At 41.9% G+C, this 17,921-nt stretch overlaps 1 protein-coding gene across 1 annotated transcript in view; it reads right to left on the bottom strand.

Moving 5' to 3' along the window:
• Window positions 1-9,436, bottom strand: part of dtwd2 (DTW domain containing 2) — a 45,786-nt gene extending 36,350 nt beyond the window's left edge. The window contains exon 1 of the mRNA XM_062554052.1: window positions 9,206-9,436. Coding sequence (XP_062410036.1) covers window positions 9,206-9,375 — 170 coding nt within the window. The 5' untranslated portion in view covers window positions 9,376-9,436. The remainder of the gene's footprint in view (window positions 1-9,205) is intronic.
• Between the last annotated feature and the right edge of the window lie 8,485 nt (window positions 9,437-17,921).

The raw sequence follows: 17,921 nt of genomic DNA, 5'->3' as shown, positions 1-17,921 counted from the left end.
AGTTTTAGGTTTGTGCATTGGTCAGCCAAAAGTACTTTGCAATATCTTATAATACAACAACAACTGACAAGGACAAGGACTTTGTCGATATTTTTGAAACGTAGGTCTTAAATTACTCAGACTCAATTTTAGACTTACAGTGCAGAATATCTCTATATTTTAGACTTTTTTAGGCCTAAAATTGAAAATGTGTAATTTTAGACTTTTTTAGACCCCGCGGACACCCTGCTAATAGCTGGGGTGTGTGTACTGACTATGTGTGCCTGCCTGTGTGCATGTGTATACACCCCCTGTTGCATGTCATATTTGAATTTGCTAGCTGGTCCTGCCTCCTGGCCCCCCATAATATAATGCCGCCACATGGAACAGGCACAACAAGCCGGCATATACCTTGTTTATAGACACATAATGAGGCAAAAAATACATCACTTTTCCACAAATTTTGTGGGCTATAGTTACGGGTTGGCAACTTGGTAATGAATGAATTGAGTGGGCCTCCCCAGACAGGGATTTCGAGCATAACTGTTAGCTGGTTTGCCTTGCATTGAGCTCAACGAGAATGAAACCAGCTAATAGGCTAACTAAAATAAAACCAATGTCAATCTCCAGACCATGGTGAAGGGTATGTGATGATGTGGGGCTATATTAATTCCAAAGGCCAAGGGGACTTTATCAGGGTGCATAGTGTCCTGGATCCACGACATAACTGCCATTTAAAATTAATAAATAATTACAAAAATCTACCTGCCTCTATGGGAAATTTAACACAAAGAAAACTGATGTTATTAAAGGTTGGATCAGGGGTGGGCAATTATTTTCCCCAAGGGGGCGCATGAGAAACTGGGACTGTTGAGGATGGCCGAACTCAAAACACCGAACTCAAGTCTGAACTCAATTCTGTTCAATTAAATTTTGTTCTTGTATAACATTTGCTGTTATATGACTAAATTTGCTTGTTTCTGAAGATTATATTGTACATCACACATTATAATCACATTGTATATCACACATTATAAAAACGCCTATAATATTTTGCTAATATATGACAATATATAAATTTTTCTGAAATGTATTATAAGGACTGTGATTTAATTTGTTTATAAACAATTGTGTTTACAATTTTAGCCATTAAAATATTTTTAATCTGTATGTTTGATATTATTGATATTGATTTGTTAATAAAATATTTAATTATTAATTAATATTTTTCATGATTATTGTCCTTTCATATACAGTAGGTTAACATAAAATAAGCTGTATTCCATCATGTTGCCAAGGTTCTGCTGAGAAAAATGATATAAGACACTTAATAGTGCACCTCTCTGAAGCCCTCATACATGTATTTAAACCCCAATATGTAAAAAATCCGAGTTCTAAGGGTTAACACTAGAAGCGCCAAGCGCCGGTCATTTGACCGCTGACGCGTATTCCTAGAAGCGCCGTGTGGGTTTGACCTAGATATACCTAGAACTGCCGGGCTGCGGTCATTTGACAGCTGACGCGTATTCCTAGAAGCGCCGTGTGGGTTTGACCTAGATATACCTAGAACTGCCGGGCTGCGGTCATTTGACCGCAGCGATTACAAAAAAAAAAAATCTTTTCACCCGATTAAATTCCAGGACCCTACGTTCACGACTTTTCCTAAATACGCGTGTTTTGTCACCCAGAATTTTTACATGATCAAAAGCACACCGGTACAAGCTAGTTTAGAGCTATTTTGCGCTCACTTATGTGACAACACTATGTTGTCTCGCGTTCGGCCATTTTTGTCCAGGCTGCTATTCTCTTTTCTCACAGCAGATGTCGCAAGGATTTCCTGTCAGTCGGGCATGAGAATAATATTTTACCATAAAACATATCGTTTATAAATGTGCAACATGTATTATATATGTGCTTTATTTTAATAACTATTTTTCATTTACATGGCATAGTCTATGGAGGCGATTTACAGTGGTAAAATGCGAGTTTGTTTTGAAAACGTTGCGACAGGCCTACATGTGTAAAACATATTTTCGTCGTAGCCTATTTATGTACGTAGGGCGCGTATGCCTACGTACATTCATAGTTGTACATCTTATCTTTTAAAGCTCAGACTAATGTATAAGCATTTTCTTACATATTTGCTGGACTGACTGAGTTACGTCAAGTCAAGGACCTATCCTAACACACTTGTTGTATAATGTCAATTGGCGCAGCGTTAACACTCCTGTCTGCAACGCCGGAGACCCGTGTTCACATCTCGGCAGGAGCGAAATGCAAAATCTTATATCGATAGAATTTACTGACCGTTTTTCAACGTCGATGAACAATTATTTTTTGTTAATGGTTTTTAATAACAACCTATCTGAAATAAACGGATGAATCGCAATATGTTTAGGCCTACCATTAACGAAAAATAATTTCGCCAGCCAATCATTTTCTGCCGCCAACTGACAAACTTTGACTAAGCCAGTTAGACTTTTTGCATCTAAAAATAATTATATCATAGTGACACGCGAAAAAATAAACGATAGCCTAGAAACTAGGCCTACATGAGATTTTCCCACTGGACACACCACATCAGTATTGTGCTCGTTGCTACGACACACAGGACTCCCAGTGAGTTGACGACCAATGAAAATGACATGGGGAAAAGCAGCAAACAAAGTAGCCTGATTTTGATCTCACCTTACATAGGCTATTTTCCTAATTCCTACGTAGGGCTACTCAGACTTTTGTTAAATCGTCAGGGCCCGGTTGCACAAACACCAAAACCAAAGATTGATGATATGAACCAAATATTCTGGAACAGATGGATTTACAGCATTGAACGTGATAGGCTATTAGCTAGCCTACTGATGCGACTTCCACCGTTTCCTTTCCAGAGATTGCTGCGCTGTTCACAACGCAATGAACGCATGCAGTCTACATTGAAGTGAAACGTGCAGAACGTTGTCCAAAACAATACAATAACATTGTGTGTTGATATCTAATACAATATACACATCTGTAGACATGAAGTGGCAACTAAAGCCATTATCAGTCATGAAAACTGTGGCGGCTGCATTAAGGTTTTGGCTGAGCCAGCTAGCCAGCCAACAACTTCATTAGCCAGCCGTTCTCAAAGCAAATGGCTTCGGGGTCTATACAACACACTATCCATTGCAGCCTATTTGAAACCGATCATCCCCCCTCCCCCATACACTCGTCTAGGATACTTAGGCTACAGACATCATCACCGAGGCATTGAGGAACTGCCTCCCCACCCCCACCCCATCTATCTGTCCCCTGCATAGACTAGGCTGTAAGCTGGCTGTTTAGGCAACCCGTGGAAGAATGCGCAATCATGTTTCATTGCATATGCGCGTTTCAGAATGTTCGAATTCGCCAGCGTGCGTGTAGTTATGTGAATCGAAAAGAATAGAATATAGCCTACTTTACTGATGCCTTGTTCAAAAGAACTTCCGTCAGGAATAGGTTGGGGAGCGAACCAGCAACCCTTGGGTGATCAAGCCGAAGCTCTATCCAGTGAGCTACAACTTTGATTGTCAAATAGGAGAAAATGTGTGTCTCAATGCTGAATCTCGAATTCACATAGAAGTTAGCTTAAATTGTAGAAACAATAGGCCTAGCTTTTTTTTCAGCAGACATCGCAAACATAGCCTACACATTCGCAAAACAGAGAATATCATTCACTCATTATTTTAAATTATGGTACTTCTCACGCCTATGCCTGCTCAGCATAGCTCTCTCTGGGCGTATTCACACCAGGAAGGTCCGTTAGTTCACTTATTTGGTCCGGACCAATTTTTCTTTCTTTTTTTCTTTTTTAGTGCGGTTCGCTTTCACACCGTGATTAATTGCAACCGGACCAGAATTTATAAACAAAAGCACATGTGCTAAAGTCGTTCAATCATTGGCTGGTAAACGTGTAGGTGGGGTGAAGAATAGGAAGCCAACGTCAAAGTTGGCCCACGTAAATACTATGTATGCGTACTGTACTCGTTATTATCCTAGCAATATAGTTTATACAGTTACAGCTTTGCAGAAGTGCTTGAGCGTCAAGACCGTTTGATGCAAGTTTAACAATATCATGCTCGTAATTTTGCAACGACGAAGACGTGCAACAAAACAGCTGAGAAGAGCTCTCATGTGTGTCCAACATGCTACCAGCAGGCCTACGGAAGACGGAACGGGTAGGAGATGCAAAATCAAATTATTGTTGGCAAAAAAGCGTTAGCCCACTGCTGCTTACAGCTGTTGTGCGTCACAGAGCTATCCTACATTTCCCATAATGCGCAAAAACTACGGGAGCTCGTCAAATCCAAAAAAGGTACATTTCTGTAACTGAGTCGGATCGAGGTCGGTCTGCTTTCACACCATAAACGAACCGCACCAGGGTTCGATAGGAACCGCTCCGAGACCACCTCCTCAGCTGGGTCTCGGTCCGCTTGTTTGGTCCGCACTAGAGTTCGAGTGATTGTATTCACACCAGTCAAAAAGGTCCGAACCAAGCAAGAAACGAACTTGAGTTCGTTTTAATCGAACTAAACAAGGCAGGTGTGAATACCCCCTCTATCTCCCTCCCTCCGAGGTAGCTAGACCCTAGATGCTTCTCCCTAAATGAATGAAAGTTGTTTTAGAAAGTAGCCACGGTAGCCTGTAAAATGCGGCATGAAATCCTGGCTACTGTGTAATTGAAACCAGACTATTAGTAGTATTAGTATTAGTCGGCAGCGCGAACATATAGGCTACCTATTAAATGAATAGAAGTGAATTTGGGGAGTGAATTAGAACTAGCCACATTCACTTAAAGAGCATTTTAGTTGAAAGTCAAGTTTGCTTAAGGTTTGTTCAAGAACTCTTCCAAAGTTTTTACCTCAAACAACACAAATCAACACAAATACATTAACAGATAACTCAAACGTGCTGTATGTCATAATGAAACAAACAACCACAGATTATCAACAACACGGTCTGACACGAATGACACATGGCTTAGTGCAAACTGAATTTATGACAACGATTTCATTCGTGCACGAAGCGCCATCTTGCGATCATTATGTGTAAGTAAAAGCCTCCCAGTCTAAGGACTCAGCGGTCATTTGACCGCCTCGCCGCGCTTTAAGTAGTTCACAACAGCACGGCGCTTCTAGTAGGTCGTCAAAGCGGTCAAATGACCGGGGCGCGGCGCTTCTAGGTATAAGTGGGTCAGAACGGCGCGGCGCTTCTAGTGTTAAAGGTTGGATCAGGGGTGGGCAATTATTTTCCCCAAGGGGCCGCATGAGAAACTGGGACTGTTGAGGATGGCCGAACTCAAAACACCGAACTCAAGTCTGAACTCAATTCTGTTCAATTATATTTTGTTCTTGTATAACATTAAGTAAATCATATGGTTTTGGTTACTACTACTAGTAAGAGCAGATGAAAATGTGAGGGAGACTAGTGAAAACAGCAATACTTCCAGTAGGCCTATTTAACCCTATGAGCCCTAGACTGTTTTAAGGGCATTTTCACTACCTCTAGTTAGAAGCATGGTTGTGTAGGCCTGATTGCCATGAAAATGGCAATATAAGAACCATGGTGGAGGTATACTTTGGGGCTGAGCAATGTATAGAAATATGTGGTGTGTGCCTTTCAGAAATAAATGGCAATTTTTATCTAGCGATGAGAAATTACTTTTTGACACTTTTTGCGCATATTTGTGACACTAGCTGATCTGACCTGACTTGTTTGCGTGGTAGCACTCATGAAGTGCACAGATGATGATTCTCTATAAAAAATGTTTTTACTGCATTGCAATAAACAAAGTAAAGGCAAAAAGTGTTTATTTGTCAAACAAATGTGGATGCAATATGAGTCTTGAATTGGTTACCATACAGGAGTTAGCTAGGATCTCAAAACCATATTTTGAACGTGACTTGCCATAGAGAAACACATGAGAACATTGGATTATGAACATCTATTATGCCACACAAAAACATGGGGTACGTGGAGCTAAATGAAGTTATTATTTTGCTGTCACTTCGTCTGTTTTATGGCCTAGAAGGTTGTATTTGGTATCTGTGGTAGGGTTGCGCCGTGATGGTTGACAGACATCACGATGGAAAGCAACCATCGTGATGCCACGCCCCCACTTATTTCTACTGCAGACTAAGCTAAAATATTAAAAAATAAAAACTTTTCCTTGTAAATGAAATTGAGCCTAGAACTGATGCACTTGTAGGGTGCTTAAGAGGCTGTCAGCCAAACAGTGCAAAATTAAAAAACATATTAGTCTGAGACCGTCTTGTTCAAATAAGTCCTCCTTGCAACGTGAATGTGTTATTGTCTTTTTTAGGCTACATGTCTCGCAGTGTAGCCTACATTGAACGCAAAACATGTAGCCTAATGTTTAAGAATGAAATAGTGCAAATGAATTATTATTGTTATGACTAGGACATTCTAGCTGTAATTTCTTGCGAGGCTACAACACTGAAGCGCCGAATGCGTCATTCTCCACCGTGTTAAAGGAGTCATAGAACGCATTTTTTGACCATTACAAATTGATCTTTGAGCCTAAATAATGTCATATGTAAATTTGTGGGGCTGAAAACGCCCCAGGAGCACTGCTAGATCGCCTAATACAAGGTCATAAATAAGCCTTGCAATGAAACAGTTTGTTTTTCCCGCCCACTCAGCAAGTTCATGAATATTCAAATGAGATGCGCGCTGATTGGTCTATTGGCCGATATGTCCTGAAAGTTGATTGGCTCAATCCACGGTCTGAAGCTAGAGCAAAGTGAAACTACGTTTACTGCTGGTAAATAAAGCCAAAGTCTTTGATAAAGCTATCAACAATGGATTTAAATAAGGAATACAGCCGTACATGTATAAACCGAGTCAGAAGAAAGTTCTGACGAAGATGAAGTGCAGCAGATTCCCCAACAGAATGAATGTGTTAGATTGGTAAGTTTTATCAGTACATTTCTTAGTATAGTAACTCTCCAAAGTTAGCTGTAATAACGCTAGCATTACAACGTCTCTGCCATAGACCACATATCTAGATACTAGCATCGTAAGAGCAGTTTAACAAGAATTATTAATCGAAGGTATGCAAATGAGAGGGGCCGAGGGGTGTATCTAAAGGGGGATGGGCGCCTATTACGTGTTATCTGAGCTCTGTTCAGATTGGAGCATTTCAACACGGCTGTTTCTATTTCCCAATTTGCATACGAAAGCAGGCGGGGGACGCGGTAAAGTCTTTGGTGTTGTCCTTTGGACACTGCTCGCAGCCTAAATTCAACAGTAACAAGGTGAATGTGGTTTTGAATTCTAGGACTCCTTTAAAATAAACCATTTATTTCGTTATCGTTATCAGAAGCTATAGCCTACGTCTTTCACTGTAATGCTTGTATTTCACGCATTTGCGTTTAGCAAAAGCCCCAGCAGCGGAGTGGCAATCGGGATTCGTTAGGCTATTTGTAAAAGTTGTTTAGCCTACTTCAACTGTTATTTAATTCGACTTGACTGCGCGATCGCAGCCTACTTTCACTTTCTGCTGCCCTCATAGTCGGCAAGCCGGTAGCCTAATAACGTGGGATGCGTAACATATGAGTTAGGTACAGACTGGGCTATTCAAGATTTTAGATGAGTGACCGCGAGGTTTTTTGCGAGGCCCAGCGAATGCTGGCAATGTGTAATATACCGCTGGTTGGTGTAAGCAGGTGTTTAGATTGGCTGTCTGTCGGTCTCTTACTAGGATTTTCTTGGAGCAGATCTTCCACACAGTAGCCCAGTCAGTATGTCTCTTAGCTGTCCACTTTCACCAGGCCATATAGCCTATATAATATTTAATATAGGCCATATATAGCCTATAATATAATATATTTACAACCCCCCCCCCCCCCCCGACGACGATATCATCGTCCATCGCGATGTTTTACTGTACACATCGTCATATGCCAATTAAGGGGACATCGCCCAACCCTAATCTGTGGATAGCTCTAGCTCTCCTCTTTCATCTGAGATGCGTTCCATATCTTTCTGATGGCGGTTTCACGAGGAAATCAAGCGAGAGTAATGGTAGCCAAAGCTATATGACATTATTATTTGTTTGTCACTTCGTCTGTTTTTATAACACAAAAGGATCGATGTCTTTGGTAAAATAAGAAGATATCGGATAACAGTAGAGTGCATTTGCATGCACTCTAATTAAGGAAGTACAAGATTATTCGACGGTCGGCTGCCTCTTTTCTAGTAAATAGGGCTACATTAAATATAATGGCCACCAGCTGGCGGCATGGCACTGCACTTCGGGCCTTATTTGGGTGTCAAGCAAGCAGTGAAATGGCGTTATGTAGCGCAATAGCGCATGAAATATTTACTTTAACAGGAAATCACGAGTGGAGGTCGCCTAGCTGTTTCCGTTTGAATGCAGCTCTACAGTATGGTTGTGTCCTGAAGTCAAGCGTGCACCCTGGATAGTACCTTCTTGTCAGTAGCGTCTTAGTTAGTTTGCTCCTCAGTGTGCGTCCCTACCTACATTTGGACAGCACTAACTAGTTGGCGTCACCTGACTCGGGGAGAGGGGTGTGTTGACGATTCGCATGACGTGTGGAGCTTGACCTGCGCTGCGCAATGGATTATGGGATATCTGAGGCCAAAAAAGGTGCATCGATGCACGCTTGGAAATGACGCCAAACTAAGTACCCAACTAGTGAGAGCGCTTGACTTTCGGACAGTCTATTCTGACGTAACTTCCGGAAAATGCACACTGCCCAGCGTGCACGCTTGACTTATGGACATGCAGCGTTATACGTCCTCCCTCGCTCCCCGGGCCTCGATCCTCACTGATCTACATAAAGAATGATGGGGGGAAAACAATGGGATAGTCTATCCAGTGTTAGTTATAGATCAGTGCCTCTCGATATCCTTCCTAGATCCTCGGTCCTCCAGGCTCGTCCCACTGATCCTGGATACACTATCCCATGCCGCCCATCTAGATCAGTGAGGACGAGGACCGAGGAAATGAGCAGGCTCTGCTTTTACTTAATGAGTACGGTGCATTGAGTTTCTGCATGCCTTGGAGCACTTCATTGCTCCTTGTCAACTGAAACTCGCTGTTATTTTAGTATTTTGAGTTCGAATAGCCTGTCGTTAAATTATATTCTAACTCATGCCATTTCTAAGCCATCACACTGCGTCGCTAAAATGAAGGTATCAAGTCAATAAGCTGTTAGCTCACCAGCACCGCAAACAAGTGGGTCGTCTCTCACAAATTTCAATCGGAAGCTCTAATAGATCTCTTAATATGAAATCTTCCTCCTCTAGCGCTGTGGTCAAGTGACTGTTCTCAACACGAGACGAAACCGATGTAATGTTTAAATCCGTGACACCGCGAAATATTGTATCCATTTCATGACATGCGACCGACTTCAGTGGCGTGAGAAAACCGAAAACTACCGACAGTACATGAAAAATCCAATATGGCCGACAAGTCTTCTTCTTCTTCTTTTGTTTAATGGCAGATTACATCCTTTAAAATGTTGTATACCGCCACCTACTGTACGCCGACAAGTCTTCAAAATAAAAGTCATTTTTAAATTCACAAAGAAGAAAATTCTTACAACTTTTTTTGTGTTACCAAAAGTAAAGTAGAGTTGGAAAACAATTAAATAACGAAAATAGGCCTACACCTTAGCATACAATAATACCACCTTATTGCCTAGTGTTGAATTAAAATTTTGTGGCTGATAAATATGATGATATTTAAGCATGGAGAAATGGGATCCTTAAAACATGTTCTTTCAGAATATATATCATCATAATTTTATTTGTCAGACTCAAGGTCCATAAAGACCAAATTCACCTTTAAGTACCAGGCCACTAAGGGCTCTATCCTGGCGATCAGAAACGCATGGTTAGAGGTGAAAAGGTTAAATATAAATATACAGTGGGGAGCACATATATTTGATACCATGCTAAAGTTGCCTAAAAACAGGAATATAAAATCATCATTTGACAATTGATCTTAATGTCTTAATTTAAAAAAAATAGTAAAAATCAAACCGCTAAGGATGCCAATTTTCTTTGTGATTGAAGAATGTATCGTAAATAAATAAATGTTATTCCTTAAATGCTAGGGGGCGTAAGTATTTGACCCCCTATGTAACCCTATGGGAATTTAACACATAGGGTTAACATAGGGGCAGGCAGATTTTTATTTTTAAAGGCCAGTTATTTCATGGATCCAGGATATTATGCACCCTGATAAAGTTCCCTTGGCCAGTGGAATTAAAATAGCCCCACATCATCACATACTACCCTTCACCGTAGCTAAAGATTGGCATGGGGCTTTTTCCAGTAGGCCTATTAGCCTGCTTGATTTGCATTGAGATCAATGAGCATCATCAATGAGTGGGTTAATTCAAATAATTAGGTTAAGCCCGGTGCGCTTCAACAATGGTTAATTGCTACTATAACGGTGCAGTTACCTGGACTGTCATGTGTGAGGTGAAAGTCTGCGAGAACACCACCAAATACTCTGAGGTGAAGCAGGCGTGGGAGGAGGTTGTGGCAAGCATGTCCTCGTTTCCTGGCATCACTAGAACAGCTGCACAATGCTGTAAACGGTACAATGATGTCAGGAGACAGGGAAAACAAAAGCTTGCTGTGAACCGAAAACAGCTTTTGGAGACGGGAGGGGGGACTGGGTAATACTGAGCCTGAGAGACCTGATCGTCAGTTCCTCCTTGTGCAGTTGGATCATTTGACTTCCTGACTGACAGGAGGACAGAAGAGGTACAATTGGGTAACATCATCTCTTCCACTCTAACACTCAGCACTGGTGCCCCGCAGGGATATGTGTATACCCTGTTGTACTCGTTGTACACTCGTGATCACCATCATTAAGTTTGCTGATAACACCACCATAATTGGCCGTATCACGACTGATGATGAGTCTGGTTTCAGAGCAGAGATGGCAACCCTGCATCTTGGTGCCAGGACAACAACCTGCTGCTCAACATCAGGGAAGCTAAGGAGACTGCCGGAGGATGAACACACACCCATATAGGCCTATGTCACGCCCGGCTATGCCGTGCTGGGTGTATCTCTCTCTGCCCTGCATTGTCTACGGTTACCTGTGTCTGTGTCGCCTCTAGGTGGAGCTGTTCAGGTGGGCGTGCCGGACTAATTGGTGCGCTGATGGGAGGGTGCATAAAACCATGGCCTTCTCGTCTGCGCTCTCTCTCTCTCTCATTCTGCTCTGGCCTGACGACGCGAGGCTGGCTGCGGGCGTCGCTGCTGTTCCTTTTGCCTTTTCACTTTACACTTACATATACTGATATGCACGACACTTTTGGTTAGCTTTCCACTTACTGACTTCGTTATGCTCATTCGTTAATTAAACATATTTTACTTTAAACCTTAGTTTCAGTGTGGTCTCCCCTATGTCAGCTCTACTTTGAGCCAGGTGGTCCTGACAGCCTACATTGGGGGCACAGCAGTAGAAAGAGTCAGCTGCTTCAGATTTCTTAGAACTAACATCAGCAAGGATTGAGCTGGTCACACCATACAGAATGGTCACAAAGGCAGCAAGATAGCAGCTCTTCTTTTTCAGTGGCTGCATACATTTAATTACCATTAACCATTGAGAGTATCCTGACTGACAACATCACGGCATATGATAACAACACTACCCATGATCGCAAAGCTCTGCAAAGGGTGGTCAGGTCAACGCAACACATTACAAGTCATCCCAGCCGTCTCTTCACCCTCCTACCTCCTATCTGGTAGAAAGCACAAGAACATTCAGACCTGCAAGACAGTTTCTATCCACAAGCCATCAGGGAACTGTCCTAATCTTCCTCATACCTACCGTAATTTCCAGACTATTAGCCGCGGCTTATACATTGATTTTGCAAAATTTCTTCTGCTATGAGGTTAATACAGGGGGGCAGTTAATAATGGTGTTCCTATGGTTTTGTTTCTTTTAACTTGCATAAAACACTGTCCTGCAGCTTATACACAATGCGGTTTATATGCAGGAAATTACTGTAATCTCACCAGCCTCACGTTTTTTCTTTTGCACTTGCCACTTTCATTAGGCCTACTGATAAATCCTTTTATGAGTACATTACAATGAACTTGAAAGACATTTGATTAAGCCATCAAACTTAGGTTTCATATTCATCTGGTTCATTATTTCAATCTACTGTGAGAATTTATGTATGTTGAGGCAGAGACTGGACAAGAGGGTGACATTTGTGACTTGAGCAGAAGGGGGAAAACATGCACTGGAGACCAAAATAGGAGCCATGCCTATAGGAGGATGGTGGGTGTATCAGAAATAATGTTGACTTATCAAAAAAATTATCAACAGATTAGTCGACTACCAAGATGCAGATGAGTGTAAGAAGTAATGAGTGTGAGAAGGTTCTGTGCCCAGTATGACCTTAGATGAAAAAAATAAGACTGACACAGAGTTGACACAGAGGGCTGTGCTTAAGTCAAGTCAATTTTATCATCCCGCAGGGGGAAATTTAGTTGTAGCAGAGGGCTGTGCTTAGATCAATGAGGTACGTTTTTGTGCAGGTTCTCACATTTTGTTTGTATCTTATAGGCCTAATTATGAAGGCTATTTGTCTTATCAGACACGTCCATCGTATGGTCGCAAGTTCATGGCTACCTGTCGGAGTACATGCGAGAGAATCTCTCAAGTGGGGAAAATCTCGACAGATTAATCAGCCATACCACGTAGTCAGGTCAGTCACTATTAAGGCCCGATCACATTATAGACGGCATGCGCTGCGCCCACCGCTAGGTTGCTCTTGGTTGAGATAACGTTCTACGATTTTTGTTGCTGTTACCGCTCCTATTTCTATGGTTACTGCTGGGCTCCGCGCAAAAGACCATTCACTTACAGCGCGCCGCGGTCAAAGTTCAATTATTTCAACTTTGACCGCGGTACGCGCAACAGCGGCAAAGCGGCAGAATGCCGCCGGCGCTGCGCTTTGCTGAGCACAGCGGCAGACCCGTTTTTGCGCTCTGAACCCATTGAAATTAATGGGTTCCATAGCGCATGCCGTCTATAATGTGATCGGGCCTTTAGGAGGAATTGCGTGGAACAGAAAGAATTCTGTCAAACTGTTGTGTGATTGGAAGCCCACATTAACCAAAATATGACAATTATTTTCCAGCTAAACCGCTAAAAAAACTGAACTGCTGGTCTTCCCAGCTACACCATACATCATGACATCAACATCAAAAATGACTTCTTGTTGCACTTACCAGGGCTGCAAGAAACGGACCTTCTCCGATCATGTTGCCTCAGTCGCCCGGTCGTGCCACTCTACAACATATGGAAAATCAGGACAGAAAACTACAACTGCAAGATAACCAACAAGACTACTACTTTTTTTAAAAAATATATTTTATTTTTATTATTATTAACTTTATTTGTTATAGAGGGACAGTGTACAGTAATTGACATTTTACAAAGAAAATGTAAATGCACCCAATTATTAGCCTGGATGCCAGACCGAAGTTTAGCCGCGCCTACATCCTTTTTCTGCAGGGAACTTCGGTCTGGCACTGCTCCGTTCAGCTCAGGGGGTCAGGATTTGACTGATTAGCTTCGCCGATTAGCAAGGCACTTCCTCGTCGCCATTTTCCAGAAATACATCATGTCCGGTGCCGTTTTCCCATAGTTTTCCTCATGCTGATTGGTGGCTGTTCCACTCTCAGCTCATGCACAAGCTTAGTGTGGGCACGAGCTCTCCTTCTGTACCTTACGTCAATCAGTAACCTGGCACTTAATTGGCTGAGTAAAACGGCACCGGAAACAAGCCCCTTGAAACGCCATGTTGAAGCCTGAAAAAATCGTTCAATTTTGGCAATTTTCACTAGCCTAGCATTCCCATTGAAATGAATGGGGGCGGGACTTGATCACTTTCTCCAGTTCTTATAATATCTCCATGGTATCTATACCAAAGATCATTAAGGGCGGAGCAAGATACTTCATGAGAAGCCACTTCCTGGAACTCGAATCACAAGAGATGGGGTCAAAATCGGTCAATTCCCCCTTTATGCAGAGCAGAGGCAGCGACTGTTCCATTGAAGTCTATGAGCACAGATCAGAATTCCATGTATGCTAAGATCTTGCTTCTATAGAGTTAGCAATGTGAATTTTGGGCACGGTTTCATGACCCTCAACCCCTTTTAATCACTTCAGGTAGCCTACATTTTTAGTATTTTTGAGCATTCCAGTCTGGAGAAAATCGACTTTATATCAGGTGTGCCCCTCTTGTCTATTCTGCTGATGTTGGCCGGTTACTACGTACACTCTGCCTTGACAACAAATTAAGCCTACCTTACACTGACAGACTTTGACAAGATTTAGGAAAGATTCTTGAAAAATTGTAGTCTTTTGAGTAAAGCTGGAATGAGGAGCATTAGTTAAAAGACTACAATCTTTCAATAATCTTTCCCAAATCTTATTAAAGTCTGTCAGTGTAAGGTAGGCTTTAGCCGGCCAGCTGAACCAAATCCTGCTATGTAAGCTAACGATGATCTGGGGCCTCATTTATAAAACTTTGCGCAGGATGTACGCCAGAAGATGGCGTGCGCACAAAACTCAGAAAGTGCGTGCGCACATAAATATTCAGATTTATAAAACCGTGCGCACGCACGTTCCACGCCAATTTCCCTTTATAAATCTCTATTAAGCTCTACTCTACATTTGCGGCACCTGTGCGTACCTCAAGACACACCCATAATTGCCTTTAAATATTCAGCGAAACGCCCTTAATGAATATTGTCTGTGGACAACATGCCGAAAACAGCGGGAAAGACAAAAAACGCAACTTCATTGACTGTTTGTGGGTTCATAAATGGCGTGAGAGGCCACCGTTTCAGCGGATACCCACTGTCACCTACACCATAACTTGAGTGAGTAAAGACGTTTAGAAATGGTCGAAAAATTGTTCCAAATTATTTTAGGATTACAGGATTTAAACACGATTCACCCGCACCTACAGTAGAAGCTACCATCGCGCACAGCGCAGCATTCAGTCTGCGCCCAACGCTGCTAGGCCTAGTCTCAATATGAATCAGGCCACCGGGCGACAACATTTGGGAGCAACATGTCCGTGGCACATATAACATGGACATTGAGGGAACGAATATGTTTCCTGTTAACAAAGGCACATTTAATTTCACTCGGTGCTCTTATATAGCACTATTATTGCAGTCAATAGCACGGATCACATTTGGGAAATTAGACTTTGCTGCGTTTTTATTTGCCTGTTCACCGTGTAAGGAAAGTTGATGTAGTTTGGTGATAAAACAATTACACCTCCTAATACGTCTGGCAAAATTTGGCTGAAGGTTGGCTATCCCAGTCGGGTCAGCCAGTGGCAAGAAAGCCGATGCAAGTCAGCACTTGCAGCGAGACTGCATGGCATGATTCGGGCAGGTACCTCTCGGCAAATCCCTCTTACTGTATAGCCTACTGTAACATTTGCAAGCTAACAAGCAACATGTTTGAGCCTTGATGTATTATTGACAAATATCACAGCATGCACGATTTTTTGACGGGCGCACGAAACAACAATCAACTACGTTTTAGATTTTAAACAGGATTAGGTTAAGGCAGTTATGTCTTTGATGTGCGTCATTGCCTGATGTTATGTTTGTGTTAAACTTCGATTATTGAACCAATTTCGGGTCGTTGTACCTGTTTCCTCCTGAGCTCGCACTTTCTGCTTTTCCTTTTTTTGTGCGTACGCATGGGTCAGAGCTTGCGTGGAGGTGCGCACATTTTACCGTCAAGTTCACCTTTTATAAATACCAAAGCTTGTGTAGAACGAGACGTACGCATTATTTTGTGCGTACGCATCGTTTATAAATGAGGCCCCAGGTGTTGCTGGGGTAACTTAATGAGAGCAGTGACAGATTACCATTATTCCATTGATGTTTTTATTAAATTCCTTGAAAGTGTACATGCTTTGTGTGTGTTATTTTACATATTAGAATTAATAAATGTAGAAGGCTTGAAAGAGCAGCAAGATTATTTTGGAACATCATCAAGCTCGGGCACACGCGTTGCATTATAGGAATATTGCCATGTTGGTAGCGCACCGAATGTAATAATCCATTCATTTAGATGCTGAAGACAAGAAGCAGACAATTTATAGTATTAGCGATTCTTGTCCTCTTGCGATCGTGGGTCGTGATGTTACACCCCACTACACAGCAACATACGACCAAGAAGGCAAAAACTAAGTAGCCTAAAAGGAACACACTAATAGGCGGGAGTAAATCCATAGTAATCTATATAGTAAACTAAGGAGTGAGGCTGCCAATATGGCTGCCGCGAAGTTTTCACGTCACAATCCCGAGCCCTACTGATAACAATTGCATTGATAATCGGGTGCTTGATTTTATATACCTGTGGAAAGGGACCTGATGAAACCCATGAACACGTCAATGACATGCAATGCCACGCCCCTTTATGCAGGGGAAGTGATCCCCTTTTTGCGCCCATAGACATGGGCCCTTTCCGAAACGTGCCCCTAAACCCTAGCCCTACACACTTCCACTTCGTTTGCGCATTCGTGTGTTCGTGCAGCTTGTGTATCTCCCTGCCAGTTGTTTTTTTGGTCCGTATGACAGCATTTACAAAAGTGTGATTTAAGCTACATTGTAACAACTCATGTTTAGTCTGATACTCAGTAAAATGGGCAAGATCGTACAGAAGTAGGCTGTAATATTTAAACACATATGCAGGTCGCATTTACAGCACTTTTATAATTTGATGTTAAATAAAGCATAAAATGCAACTCCTCACTCATAGTAATGAAAGGAGAGAAGAGGGATATATCCTAATACACAGGGGTGTCCAGAACATCTTAATTGGCGGCGATTTAATATATATTGCCTTCATAATTTCTATGAAAACTAATATGACGTCAATTTCCTTCTCCCTTCAAGCGCATCCGAAATGGAGCGCTGTTCCCCTAACCCTTCAATGCGAGTGTTCTCCGCACCCACAAGTGGACTTGAAAAGGAAGTTAACTTGCTAACCGAGTCGAAGTGAGTATCGGAAAGGGCCATGAACTTCGACGAAGTATCCCAGCTAGCACGCACACGTTGAATCAACGTTATGGCCTGCATGTTCACCTGATATATAACACACACACACACACACGAGATTGTCTTTACATTGCTGTATTTTATTTTCATAGTATCAACAACACTTGTCTACATATTTTCGTACTTACAAGTCATGTTATCCACTGATGCACAGCCGCACAATTACACTCAGGAGCGCCTATATCCATTAGCACGTAGGGGCAGGGCCCCTAAATGAAAAAATGTAGGAGCACAGAGAAAAATTTAGGAGCACTAAGACATTTCCTTGAAAACCTCATGCCTTAAGCAGGATACAGATCATTCACAGCAGTGGCAATCCTAGTCTCTGCTCAAACCCTCCACACACACAGAAAATGGCTTGTCTTGTTTCTATTTCATATTTTGAATTCAGAATTTGTATACATTTTGTTAACAATTTATAGCATTTGCAATATCTTGAATACTTCATAATGATTACACTTGTCTTTAATGATATTACAGTGGTGGTGTGTAGGTCTAATTGAATGTCTGTCACTTTACGTACCGTACTGAACATAATTAGGTTTCATTCGGTTTTAGGAAAATACTAGTCACGCATAGTTCAAGGATACATGTTTTCATTAAATAACATGAATGTTAAAAAAAAATAATAATAATAAAGGTAAAGACAAATATGTCTGGTGTAATAGAAAAGATGAATGTCAAGCAATGTAAACTTCTATTTAGGATTTAGGTAGCCTACCGTGGCATGGCATTGAGTTGTCCCGTTCACTTTTTCCTTGGTCATGTTGGCTGGGTGCTTAACCTACTCTTACTTAACTTACCAT

The sequence above is a fragment of the Sardina pilchardus genome, chromosome 14, assembly GCF_963854185.1.
Source record: "Sardina pilchardus chromosome 14, fSarPil1.1, whole genome shotgun sequence".
Lineage (NCBI taxonomy): Eukaryota > Metazoa > Chordata > Actinopteri > Clupeiformes > Clupeidae > Sardina > Sardina pilchardus.
The sequence above is the reverse complement of the archived record's forward strand: the minus strand, read 5'-3'. Positions and strand labels throughout refer to the sequence as shown.